General features: G+C 60.6%; 1 protein-coding gene across 2 annotated transcripts; it reads right to left on the bottom strand.

Annotated features, from left to right (window-relative positions):
- Positions 1-1,985: 1,985 nt before the first annotated feature.
- On the bottom strand, positions 1,986-11,827 carry CYGB (cytoglobin). Of its 2 annotated transcripts, none has more exons than XM_027518588.1 (4): positions 11,508-11,827; positions 6,098-6,329; positions 5,654-5,817; positions 1,986-3,274 (listed from the first exon to the last, which is right to left on the bottom strand). In XM_027518588.1, exons 1-4 carry the CDS (start codon positions 11,648-11,650, stop codon positions 3,241-3,243), a joined length of 573 nt encoding a protein of 190 aa, XP_027374389.1. In that variant the 5' UTR covers positions 11,651-11,827; the 3' UTR covers positions 1,986-3,240. The 2 variants fall into 2 exon arrangements, with proteins under 2 accessions (XP_027374389.1, XP_027374388.1); XM_027518587.1 differs by having other exon boundaries at positions 5,680-5,817; positions 11,508-11,821.
- Positions 11,828-12,613: the final 786 nt, after the last annotated feature.

Genomic DNA, 12,613 nt, shown 5'->3' with positions numbered 1-12,613 from the left:
TAGACGGAGGAACGTGAGCCCCAGAGGAAGGAAAATAGGAAAAATTTGGCCCGCCCGCTCAGGCTGAGGCTTCTTCCCGCGTGACGTTCCCGCCTCGGCCAGCAGGCGTCACTGTGGGGCTGCCTCACTGGGTCCGCGTGGCAGGGAAGGAGACAGCCTCTGCACTCGCGTTCCTGACACCCCATCGCTCACTGCCAAGGGGAGCTGACCCACTTGCTCTTCTCGGTCGGCGACAAGGTTATTCCTCAGCACAGAGCACAAAATAAAACGCCAGTCACTGCTCCTGTACCCGGTAGACTCCTGCCTCCAGCCTGCCACCCACCAGGACCCGGTGAGCCCTTCCGAGCATCATCGCCTCTGTTCAGACTTTTATCAGGCCCCTCCTCAAGCAACACCCCTCCCCCAACTATAGGGTAAATCACCAGTTGCCAATGTCCCCTCTTTGTGGGGTGGGCAGTGGAGAGAATCTTTCTCCAGAGCCGCATTCCAGAAAAACTCCCATCTCCGAGGCCCCTTCACCACACTCTGGGCAAGAGAAGTGAAATGGGGAGGGATTTTTCTTTCTAGAGACTACCCCCCACCTCCGACCACAGATGTCCCTTCTCTTAGCCACAGCCACTGTGGGGACCACAGCCACGAGGTCCCCACCGCCACCCAGAGCCCTCTGGCTCTGGCTCAGTCTGAGCCCACCAGGGACCATGAGGCCCGGAACCTGGAAGTCTGGCAGTCACTCATCTTAGCCAGCTCCTTGCCCACCCCCGCCGTCCTTCTCTTTGTTGCTTCCAATGACCTGGCGGTCACTTTGTCCTGAGCATTCCCACGTCCCCAGGACCATGGCATGCATCCTCGGTCTCCTCATGCCTGCCTCGCAAGACAGGTCTCATGTTCACTCCTATTTTAAATTAGAGGTGGCCCATGGCTCGGAAAGTCTGAGTGACTTGCCCAAGGTCACACAGCGTAGGGAGACAGTCCCTGCAGAGCCGGGCGCTCTGTCCCTGGAGTAGCCTTGCCCTCGCTCCATCCTCTCCAGCCTGCACGTGCCTCCTGTATCGGTGAAGCGCCCAGCTCATTTTTGGCCCCAGGTACTGGTCTTGCTTTCTAAGAGTGGAGTTTATTTATTCCCTGGATTGCTATCCAGCACCTCGGCTGTGCCAGGTCCAGGCAGTGGAGGCTCAGGCTTCATTCAAGGAGTTCACGGCCTGGAGAGATGAGACTTTCCTTGTGTGTCAGCTGAATCTTCCCAGGCAGCCGGAGCCCTCCCCAGAGGCAGACGCTGCTTCCTGCTTCCCCTGCAGCCCACCCCGGGGGTGGTGACCTCCCGGTCGCTCTGCTCCTCGGGGAGTTGTGCTGCTGACTGTGGCCGCCATCAGGGGTGGGGGCTGGGCAGGCCTGGCCTGAGGCTGTGGAGTGGGAGACAGAAGGGGCTGGGAGCTGAGGGTTCAGGGTGGGCCTACGGGATAAGGCTTATAAGGGCAGACTTTCTCAAACGCCCACAGGCTACCCCACCCATGAACCTCATGCGGCAAGCAGGGTATGGGACAGCCAGCTCAGGTCTGGAAGGTCAAGGCCTCGCCCTTGGCTTGCTTGGCTCACTAAACTAGCAGGACCTTCCTTTCCGAACATCTCTCCCTGGAGTCTTCCCTCGCTTATCCTATCCGCACCAGGGAGATTTCCAGAACAAAAGGTGAAAAGTCTCCCGGACATTTTAAAACAAGCCCAGACTCCCTTTCTGCCCCACCCCACCCCCAAGAGCCCAGCTTCCAGTCTGCAGCTCTGTGATCCCGACTGAACCACCAGGGGGATCCGCACCACCGTCCTGAGCCCCAGTCAGAGGGGCCCGCGACCAGCCAAGGCTGAGACGCAGGTGAGGGGGGCCCTTGGTGGGGAGGTCACCTTCCAAGAAAAATGCCCCGGTCTTTAACTCAGGATGGGGAGACAGAGGCGAGGGGCAGATGGCAGGAAAAGACCAAAGGAGTGTGCACAGACACGGGAAGAACGAGTCTGTTTAATGACACGGCTGGGTCTGGTTACAAACGCCAGAAACTACAAAAGGAGGACAGGCAGTTACACAGACGGCTGCACGAAGACGGGACGGGAGGAGGCGAGCATGAAAACCACAGCAGCGAAGCATCCTTGAGGACGACACGCACAACCCAGGGGCACACATGGGCGGGGGAATCCCAGCAATGCCGACCTGGATGGATGGACAGGCCCGACCACCAGCCAGCAGCCAGGTGAGGCAGGGGAGGGAAGGCCCGTGGCCCTCAGAGTGCCAGGACGAGACAGAGGCATCTGGTCCAATCACCACTGCCCTGCCTGGCAGATAAGCAGCCTGGATTCCCTCCCACTGTCTTAGCGGCAAAGGCAGATGGAACCTGGCATTCCAGGTTTCTTGACCGCGGCCCTTCCCCTGCTGGCTGCAGTCACCCCGTCCAGAACTTCCGGCCCCCTCTGCCTGCCCCGGCCCATCTGGGGGCAAGTCAGGAAGCCACCTCCTTTGGTAGGGGGCAGAGGTAGGGCGCACCAAAACCTTTCTGTCTCGAGAGCTGGGATGTGGGCAGCTGGTCAGAGAGAAGGGTCTGGGCTTTGCTGGCGAGCTGCGTTGCCTCCGCCCTGCCATGTGGCCCTCTCTGTGCATCTGTGGGACCCCCATTGTCTCTTCCAGAACACTCTGATCTCTGCCCAGAAGCTGCCAGGATCCCTAGGTGAGCAGAACCGAAGCCTCATACGTACCTCTGGGCCCCACTGTACACATTATAAGATATGTATGTATATATATATATATATTTATATAGAGATTGGATATAGAATATATCTGTATATGCAATAGACGTGTGCATGGTACTCTAGATAAGTGATGCGGAGACCAGACCGGCGTGTGGCCAGGCAGATAGAAACAGGCCTCTTCGTTCCTCGAGTGACTCACAGACCTGTCCCTGATCCCCGCCGGTCTCTAACAGTGAGTAGAAAAGCTAAGAAGGGTGTGCCCGGCTCTTCAAGGAGGGAGGGTCCCCCATCCCCACAGGCCACCCGCTTTGGCGCCCTTGGAGTCAGCATCCGGGTAGCCGGTATCACCTCCCGGTGGCTCCGGGGGGGACTGTGGCCCAGGCGGAGGCAGCCTCTTTCCAGGAAGATGAGTCAGGGATTCTTCCAGCTTCCTTGGCACCCAGAGATGGAGGGTCTTCAGAACTCGGCCTTCTGCTCAAGGTGCTGCCAGGGACGGGGGAGAAGAAGAGGGTCCTATGGCCCCGAAGAGGGCAGCGTGGCCGGTGGGCTGTGGATGAGACAGAAGGAGGTGACAGGTTACTAGGGCCTCGGCATGGGGCCAGGGGACCTTTGCGGAGGGGCCAGGGGTCAGGGACTGGTGAGACAGACACTACCCTCCTGGAGACCCATGTGGGGCCCCTGAAAGGAGCCCACTGTACCCAGCTTCTAAGGCCCTCTTCTGCCAGGAACCTGCGGTACGACCTCCGCCAGCCCCCTGAGCCTCAGCTCTTTTCCTCTAAATCCTGAGTCCTGCCTGCAGCGCCCACCTCCATGAGAACTGAGTGATGGAACTGCCTGAAAGTGTTTCACAAACTACAACGAACCATATAGACATGAGTGCTTGTCCTCAGTTGTAAGATGTGGACACTCCCAGGTTGGCCTGTGGTACCCCCTCGGGCCACCCATGGGTGTCCCCTTGGCACTCACCGCCCCCCACCCCCATCACCACCTCCTGACTGCCCCCATCAAACCCACACACACACGCTCACACACCCACACACACCCTTAAGCAGAGACAGTTCAATAAACAGTGGCATCTGGCCGAATATTGCGTCTCTGATAAGAGAAGCTAGATGGAGGCCTTCTAGAACTCTGCCCCGGAACTCCATCCCACCCTCTGAACCCGTTTGGACTCAGCAGTAGTTGGGCCTGCAGGCCCTGGGCCCAGGCAGACACACTCTCTTGGGGGTTACATCTGTGCCCCGAGGAGATGAGAGTGTGGAAAGGGATGAGGGGATTCCCCCAGAAACGTGGGGTGCTGGGGCCCAGGAAGGTGCAGGGCCCCGGCCAGTCCCCATGGTGGCCCATCTCCACGGAGCCCACAGGAGCAGAAATGGGGGAGGCGGGAGATTTCGGCGGTTTCCTAATGTTTAGGGTTTGGCAAGATTTCGGTCCCAGGGGTCCGGCTGAGGCAAGAGAGGGGAGGCGACGGGGCTTCGTGTCGGGAAATGCTGTCCATGTGGCTCTGATTCACTCGCACCGGCCAGCTCTCTCTCCCCGGCCCTCCAGGCCCCTATAAAAAAGCCCTTTTCTCTAGAAGCAGGAAGTCTCCTCTCCTGGCTGTAAACAAGCTCCTCTTTGGCGGCAGAGCCTGCCTGGGGAGAGGCGTGGGAGGGCAAACCCCCTTCCTCCTTCTGACCCTCTCCTGGCCCCTCCGGCACTTCCGGAAGCTCTGCAGGCCCTGCCAGCACCTCCTGAGCAGGTAAAAAGCCGCCTGCCGGCTTCCTGTCCATCTGCTCTGAGGTCTGGGGCCGGCCAGGGCCCAGCTGCAAACATCTGGAGCGGCCCCCTGGCTGTTGCCAGCAGTCCCCGAGGGCTCCGTTCCCTCGAGTGGTGCTGAGGCAGGGAAGGCAGCAGGAGAAGGTGGGGGCCAGGGTGGTCAGTGGCAGGAAGGCCGGGAGGCAGGGCCTCGCCAGGCTGCCCTCGGAGGACCTGAGCTGCGCGGGGACGCCTGCGAGCAGAGGTCCGGCCGGCCCCACGGGCCAGCTCCCAGCTTGGAGCCCCGGAGGGGGCAGGGGGAACGCCGCCTCTTCCCTGGGAAACTGCTGGGACTGTTTCTCTCCAACGCGTGTCCCGAGCCTCTGGCTGACCCCTGCTTCCCATTCCCTTCCCGCCCCCGCGCCTCTCCCCCCTCCCGCCTCCAGCCTGGCCTGGCCTCCGCCCCTCCACTGAGCTCCCAGAGCCCCAGCCCCAAGGGGGCCCAGGGAGGCTGGAGTGTTCCCAGCCGCCACGTCTGGGGGCCAGCCCTCCCCGAGTGCTCCAAGTCAGCTGGAGTCACCCGGAGGCTACTGGCCACCCTCTCAGAGCCCGTCCCCAGGGCCTCACCCCAGAACTGGGAACGTGGACTCCGGAGTCAGCCGGGAAGCAACCCTCCCCCACACCCACCCTGCTGGTGTGCGTGGGAGGGACACCCACGTTGGCCCCGAGTGGGCTCGGCACGTGCGTGCATCCCCGTGATTCTCCTGGCTCCGGCCTGCTTGGAGGCCAAGGCGGGAGGGAGCGCTGCTCAGCACGAGATGAAAAACAGCCCCATGTGATGGGTACCCGGGGAGGAAGTGGCCAGAGCTGGCCTGGGCTGCCTCTGGGCCTGATGAGCCAGCCTCCTGCCAGGAACCTTCCGAGCCTCTCTGCCTGGGGCAGCCTCGGTCTTGGGGTGCTCTGTGTGCCCCCCAAGTTCTAGGGGAGGGGAGGCTCTACCCAGGGAGAATCCGTTTGGGGCCCTTGGCATGAGTGGGCCTTTTCCTATCGTGCCTGTTCTTCTCTGTCCACTCCAGAGCCACCCTCCCTGGGAGTGTCCCTGCCCTGGAGGGTGGTCAGCCCCTGGGAGTCAGAAGAGGTGGGAGGCCGGGGGACAGGGGAGGACACGGCAGGGAGGCTGCCTCCTCACGTGGTGGCGTTGGGGACCTGCTGTACCCAGCCCACTTCCTTGTAGGCAGCGGTCACGTGGCTGTAGATGAGGCCGCGAAGCTTGGCCCAGGCTCTCTGCGTCTCGGGGGGAAAGTCGTTGGCAAATTCCTCAGCGATCACCTCCAGGATGACTCCAGAGAGGATCTGAGAACGAAGAAAAGGAAGCGGGGAGTGAACCCTGGGGTCCCCCCGCCCCCAGCCGCCCGCAGAATCCTGTGGTTGGCTGAGGGCATCATTCAGGACACAGCACCTGGCAACTTTGGGAACCAGACACCCTCAGGACCCAGCCCCATCCTGCTGCCCCTCCCAGGGACAGCCACGCCGGGGGACGAGGCTGGGTGGCACCCCGGGCTGTCGCTGACTGTGGGGCTCGGGAGCCGAATGGGGTTTGGTGTTGGGTGGCAGCGCCCATCTGGGGACCCACCTTGAAGTACACGGGCTCCACCTTGTGCTTGAGGGCGTGGGCTTTGCCCACCAGGGAGAGCACAGAGGACACCTTCTCGGGGTCATGCAAGTTCTCCACCACTGTGTTGAGGGCCCCCATGACCCGGCAGGCATGCTTCCGCAGCTGTGGGCTCCGCTCCATTTCCAGGGGCTCCTCCATGTGCTTGAACTGGCTGAAGTACTGCTTGGCCGACGGGAAGTTCACAAAGAACCTGCAGGAGGCAGCAGGCAGGCGCTGAGCAGGGGGCGGCCTTGGGCCCCACCCTGAAGTGTTCGGATGATGGCGGAGCGCAGGGAGGGCCCAGTAGGGGCAGCAGGACGGGGCTGGGTCCTGAGGGTGTCTGGTCCCCAAAGCTCCCACAGGTGGGAGAGGGTGAGGGGCGAGAGGCAGGACCCACTCCCATGCCACCACGTGCAGCCGTCCCTCAAACACCGGCCCTTCCTCTGGCCGAGCTGGTGGACATGAAGCCCCTCCCTGGGTCCCAGCCTTTTCCAGCAGTCAGATCTGCATGTCCTCTCCCAGGTCTCTGCCTTCCTTGCTCCCTTGCCTCTTGCCTTCCTCCCAGACACCACACGTTTTTCAAGGCCTGCTCCAGTTGCAGGTCACAGGGTAAGAGCCTGCCTTCTGGGAATCATGGGCTGGTGCTGATCTGGGGGGCAGTTAACTTTTCTGAGCCTCAGTTCCTCATCCACGAAACGGGCACCGCTGTTCCTTTCTTGAGAGTCCTTGTGGGATGTTGGGAGGAGGCAATGAGAGAGCTCCCGGCAGTGAGGACGCAGGGTGCTCCGTGAAGGCCTTTGTTATGATAAGGTCAGAGCTCTCTTCCTAAACAAAGGAGGGCCCCAACCATGACTTAACTCCTGTCACGGAAGGGAAGGGAAGGGAAGAAATGAGACTCAGTCCTCCTCCCAATGCCGTCCCTTCCCTCTTCACTTCGTCCCTTCCCTGCCTCCCTCCTCAGCCTGCAGTAAACAGTCATCGGTTGATTTAATTAAAGATATCACTTGATGTCACCTGCCTGGTGTGGTTCTGTAAGTCCTTCCAGTCTGTCTGTACATCTGACCTCTGCAGCCAGCCTTTGCACACCTTGGGGCAGACCCCAGGGTGATCTACCCCTTCCCTCTCGGGTTTATCTGCAATTGTCTAATTCCCCCCAAATATCACATCCACTATGCACGAGTCCTGGGTTCGATCCCTCGGTGGGGAGGATCCCCTGGAGGACAGCATGGCACCCCACTCCAGTTTTCTTGCCTGGAGAATCCCCATGGACAGAGGAGCCTGGTGGGCTACAGTCCAGGGGGTGCAAAGAGTCAGACACGACTAAGTACACAGCACGTCACATTCACTGGGTCGCTCTCCCGCTCAGAAACATTCCATTGCTCACCATTGTCCTACCGGACACAGTCAAAATTCCTTAAGATTCCAGGCTTGTTAGAAACTGCCCCACACCTGCTTCTCCAACACGGGGTCCATATTCTGTCCCTATGCACCAGCCCAACAGCTTCACTTAGCATCGGTAAAAGATTCCTCGGGTGAGCTGGCCTGCCCTTCCACACAACGGACCACCTCCCTCCTTCTTTCCGTGTGTCAGTCGGGCCTCTCCAGGAGCACACAGCCCGGGCCAGGGGGACTGTTTTCCTTCCAAGGCCATCAGTGGGTTCCCTGCCACCTTTCACGCCTTTTTCCCTTTCTACCCGTCTCGGTCCCACAGCCCCAGAGCAGAGCCCGGGTCTCACGCACCCTCTGACCCTTCACCCTGGCCCAGGGCCCTGCGGTTTACAGGATGGTGATGACATTCGCGTTCCATCTCTCTCCCAGTAGGGACAGGGAGGTACGTGGCCAGACTCGATCAGAACTTATGTAACTTAACTGAAACTTCAGAAAAAGGAGGGACCGTCTTGGACCTGTTTTTTTCAGGTTGTTTTCACACCTTTGGAGTGTTCCCCTTTGTGATCAGAGAGAACTGGTAATTTGCTAAAATGACCCTTGGGGCAGGTCTCAGATCTGAGAGCTGGGATAGATGCAGGGAGAACAGCTGGCCCCCGCCACCCTTGCAGGCAACGAGACGGAGGCTGGCGGGGGAGTGACCGGGACACAGTCCACATGGAGAGCTGGGAGGGCCCCTCTCAGAGGCCAAGTGTGACCTTGGACAAATCACTTCACAACCTTCTGTCTGCAAAAGTGTGAGAGGAGTCCCTGCACCACTGCTCGCTACTTCACAGATATACTGGTGAGGACAAATGAGGTGATGGGTCTGAAAATACATTGGAAAAAAGCATCATAGTGAAGGACAGCTATGAAAAACGCAATCTGGCTTTAAATGGGGAATCTCTGACTTTGGAGATCTTACACGGCAATAAGAATACTAATTTCTACTTGGCTGGTGAACACCAACATGCAGAGCATGTCCATTTGTCGGGTTTCCTTTAATGCCACAACCAGGTGGGTATTATGATGAGGAGGTAACAGGGGCTATTTATTGAGCACTTACTATAGGATCTCATAAATCCTTGGGATACCATTCTGAGGTTGGCACTGTTTTTATCTCCATATCCTCAATGAGGAATTGCTGCCCAAGGCTGCCCAGCGGAGTGGGTAGCAGGACCAGGAAGGAGCCGGAGCAGCTCCCACATTGATGACTTCCCCAGTCCATCTCAGAGGCTGCTCTGCTGGGGATGGTGGCCTGGGACCCAGCGGGTCTGCTGCCCAACAACACCCAGCACCACGTTATGGCCCCAAGGAAGGACGGTCCTGCCAGGTCCCTCTTCTGAGCCATGAGAGTCTAAGGGCCTGCACTCTGCCCCTTCATCCTGGGGTCTCTCCCAGGCCCCTGTGTTTACTCCTGACCCTCTCAGTCCCGGCCTGCGCTGCTGCTGGGAGAAGCCTCAGCGGCCAGCCTTGGGGAGTTTCTCAGCTTCCAGAGGCATCTGGGCTTCCAAGAGAGCCTGAAATAGGCCTGTCTGCGTTGGGGGAAGGCGGCAGTTACAACTGGGAGGGGAGCCTTCCTGGAGCATGGGTGCTCCCTCTGGGACTCTTCCTGCAGGGAAAGGAGGTGTGGGGTCTGGGCGGCCCCTCTGCTACCTTCCTTGTGGCTGCTGCCTCCTCAGGGGGTGAGACTGGCCCCAGGGCTACTGTCTCAGGCTCCACCTGGCCTGTGGATGGCCCGTGAAAACAGGAGGTGGTCAGGACAAAACTGGTGGGGTGTAGGATCTGGGGAGGGGCCTGATCTGAGAAGCTTATCAGTCTTGCCACCTAACACCACCCACCCTGGGGCAGATAGCAGGTGCAGGAGTGAAAGAAAAGGGAGGCTGGTGGAACAGGGGCTGGGGGAGGGTCTGCTCCGCCAGCTTCTCTCCCAGGCTGGGCTGGGCTCCGGGCAACCAAGGTGGGGTCAGGTGAAGTGTAGCCGGGGGTTATCAGCAAGCCAGATCTAACTGCTATCTTGGTCTTCTTCTTGGGTTAATTGTGGGCCTGCGCACTTGGTAAACACCTCCCCAGCCCAACCCAGTCCCCTCTGAGAAACCAGCTCCCCCCAGGGAACTAGAGGGACACAGAGAGAGAAAGAAAACCTTGCTGAGAGCTCAGACCCTCCAGAAACACCTCGGGGTTCAGTTGCTTCCTCGGCAATTCCCTACCCCCCTTTCCTGGGGAAGTTGGGTGGGATCCCAGGAGCGGAGTTGTGGACACATCTGTGCTGGGCTTAGTCGCTCATTCGTGTCCGACTCTTTGTGACCCCATGGACTGCAGCCCGCCAGGCTCCTGTCCATGGGATTCTCAGGCAAGAACACCGGAGTGGGTGGCCATGCCCTCCTCTCATGTCCTTATTGGCAAATGGCAGGGTGTCGGGACAAAAAATAGCCATGATCCTGTTAACCTCACCTCATTTCCTCCTGGTGACCCGTGTGGGTATCCTCCGCGTGCATCCTGAGACCTCAGTGCTAAAAGCCACCCCCCCCCCCCCCCCGGCAGGATGCAGTCTGGCGCATCTGTGACTCTGTGACCCACCGTGTGGGTGCTCGATAGTGCAGAGATGCACCTCCCATGTCTGATGGCTTGGGAACCTGAAATCCCCTCTTGCCTTCTCCACCACCCTGGTTGTTTCTGAGCCTGGGAGCTGCCCAAATAGCTGTCTCTTCCTTGGGCGCCCTCCTGGAACTCCTCAAGAGTGCTGCTTGCTCTTTTTTTCCTCCAAAATCTGTTTCTAAGTTGGAATCAGGGCACATCATTATGGAGCTGGGTAGGTCCCAGGCTTGGGGGAGGCAGAAGGGAGAGAGTGTGGGAGAAAAAGAGGAGCCAGAGATGGGGCCAAGCCTGGGAGACAGGCATGCACTTCAACTGTCCTTTCCAATGGGAGGTTTCACCCCATCTTTAAACCAAAAGACTGCCCCGATCTGTCCTAGATTTGATAGCTTCCCTCTGCCAAGGACAGAGAGTTGGGGGTGAGTGTGGGTCTGGGGCCTCCCTGCCTGCACCCCCCAGGGACAAGCATGTGTGGGAAGAGAGCAGTGATCTGGAGCAGTAGTCAGGTACTAGCTTATGCACTCTGTGGGAATGGCATGCATGTGCACTGACTAGTGTGTAGGAGTGTGAATAACAGTGTCACTCTGTGTGTGCATCCCTTGGGGGCATGTGGTTCCTGAATGACCCCTGAGCCCAAGACCCATGACCTTTCCTCCCCAGACCTGGGGTTCAGGATGGGGCCCTGTTTCCTGAAGCTTCTCCCTTTCCCTCCATCAAACTCAGCAGGGACTGTATCCGTGGGGACTGTTTACTTCTCCACTCACCTGCACCTCACCTGGGAGCTCCCTGTTGGCCTGGCCCCAGGGGCAGGAAGGGACCAGCTGGGAAAGCGGGACCTCTGGGGTCCACTTCTTCTGACCTCTATTCTTTTGCCCTTTGCGCAGCCCTTCCAGGTCTCTGCATACGGGAAGGGGCTGAGCTGGAGAAAAGGGTTTGCTCCTCTTTGTCCTCTTTGGCTGATCCTCAGTTTTCTTGTCTCTAGAATGGGAAGCCCCCACGACCTCTATTGGAAAGGCCGTAAAACGTGTGTCCAAAACAGCTGCGGGTGGCTGAGGTCGCGGCGAGGTAGGCAAGGCTGGCTGAACCAGGAGTTCTGAGGCCCGGGAGAGGAGGGGGATGGAGGTGCCTTCCTTCTGTGCCTGGTTCCTAGTTCCTGGTGAGCCCCTCGCCCAGAGCTAAGAAGGGCTCGGCCAGGGCTTCGCCCACCCCAAGCCGCCCCAGGCTACCCGCAATCCCCCGACCGGCCCGGGCCCCAGTCGCAGCTGGGAAGGTGGCGCCCGAGCTCGGACCCGGGCCGAGCCCGCCTCTGCCCGGAGCCGCTGCCGCCGTCCCTCCCCCGGGCCCGTCGCCGGGCCGGGACGACACCTACCTCACCAGGATGGCCACCCCCACGTCCTCGCAGTTGGCATAGAGCCGGGCCCACGTCGCCTGCACCGCCTTCCTCTCCGCCTCGGACAGCTCCTCGCTCCGCTCCCTGCGCTCAATCTCCATCTCGCCCGGCACTTTCTCCATGAGCAGCTCCAAGCCCAGCCCGGCTTCGCTCGGCGACGGCGGGGCGCGGGGCGCGGGGCGCGGGGAGCCGGGGCCGGCTGCGTGCGCGGCGGGCGGCGAGTGGTAGAGCGCGCCGGAGGGAGGGAGCGTGTCTGTCTGTGCGCGCCGGGTGTGTGTGTGAGTGTGTGTGTGTGCGCGTGTGTAGGGTATATGTGCAGGGGGCGGGGGACCGCGAGCGGGGGGCGGGGATGTGGTCTGCTGGAAAAAATGTGAAAAAAAATAAATCCGCTCCAAACCCCCAAACCCGTGTCCGTGAGCCAATTCCGGCAAGGTGAAGGATGGGCGGGGTGGGGGCGACGCGGGTGGCGCCTGCCCGCCCTCCAGACCGGAGTTTGATGGCCGGGCGGGGCAGGGGCGTAGGTGTGGCGGAGGTACTGGGGGTCCCGGGAGGAGGGGGCTGGCAGTCACCGGGCGCGGGCTGCGCGGGCCGCACAGGAGTGCGCCGCGCTGGTGCGGGGCTGGGGGCGTGTGTGCACCCTTCCCGCCAAAGGGAACTGACTCTGAGTCAAACACTCCCGGGCATTTGCGGCGTGGCCGCGAGCCCGACGGGGCGGAGGCGAGCCCCTCCGGCAGCGCCGCGGTGGGAGCTGAGCTCCGGCTCGACTCCCGCCTTCCCCGAGCCAGCCACGGGGCCCTGGCGCCACCCCCAGCGCTCCGGACCCCAGACTCCGAAGGGTTTGGGACTGGAGTCATCTCCCTGCTCCAACACCTTACAGGAAAACCCCGGTGCGGGGACAGGAGGGCGGCCGTCGAACTTGAGCGGCCAAGAGGTCTGAGCCCCTCTTTGCTTCCCGCCAGCACCCCTCCCCCTCGGTGCACGCACGTGGCCTCAGAAAGAAGGCCCTGGAGGCCCTGGGTGACTTACCAATGACACAGGCAGGCCAAAACCTGGGACTCCCCTAATGCTGGCCCTGGAGGAACATA

Source organism: Bos indicus x Bos taurus, chromosome 19 (genome assembly GCF_003369695.1).
Source record: "Bos indicus x Bos taurus breed Angus x Brahman F1 hybrid chromosome 19, Bos_hybrid_MaternalHap_v2.0, whole genome shotgun sequence".
Lineage (NCBI taxonomy): Eukaryota > Metazoa > Chordata > Mammalia > Artiodactyla > Bovidae > Bos > Bos indicus x Bos taurus.
This window is presented reverse-complemented; position numbering and strand designations above follow the sequence as displayed.

What these genes read in the sequence shown, in the direction of transcription:
- CYGB (XM_027518587.1), bottom strand. Translation starts at nt 11,650, where the DNA reads ATGGAGAAAGTGCCGGGCGAGATGGAGATTGAGCGCAGGGAGCGGAGC. An exon ending in GGGGTGGCCATCCTGGTGAG is followed by an intron (nt 6,330 to 11,507) that starts GTAGGTGTCGTC and finishes TGCCTCCTGCAG; the next exon opens with GTTCTTTGTGAACTTCCCGT. An exon ending in TGGAGCCCGTGTACTTCAAG is followed by an intron (nt 5,818 to 6,097) that starts GTGGGTCCCCAG and finishes CTTCGTTCTCAG; the next exon opens with ATCCTCTCTGGAGTCATCCT.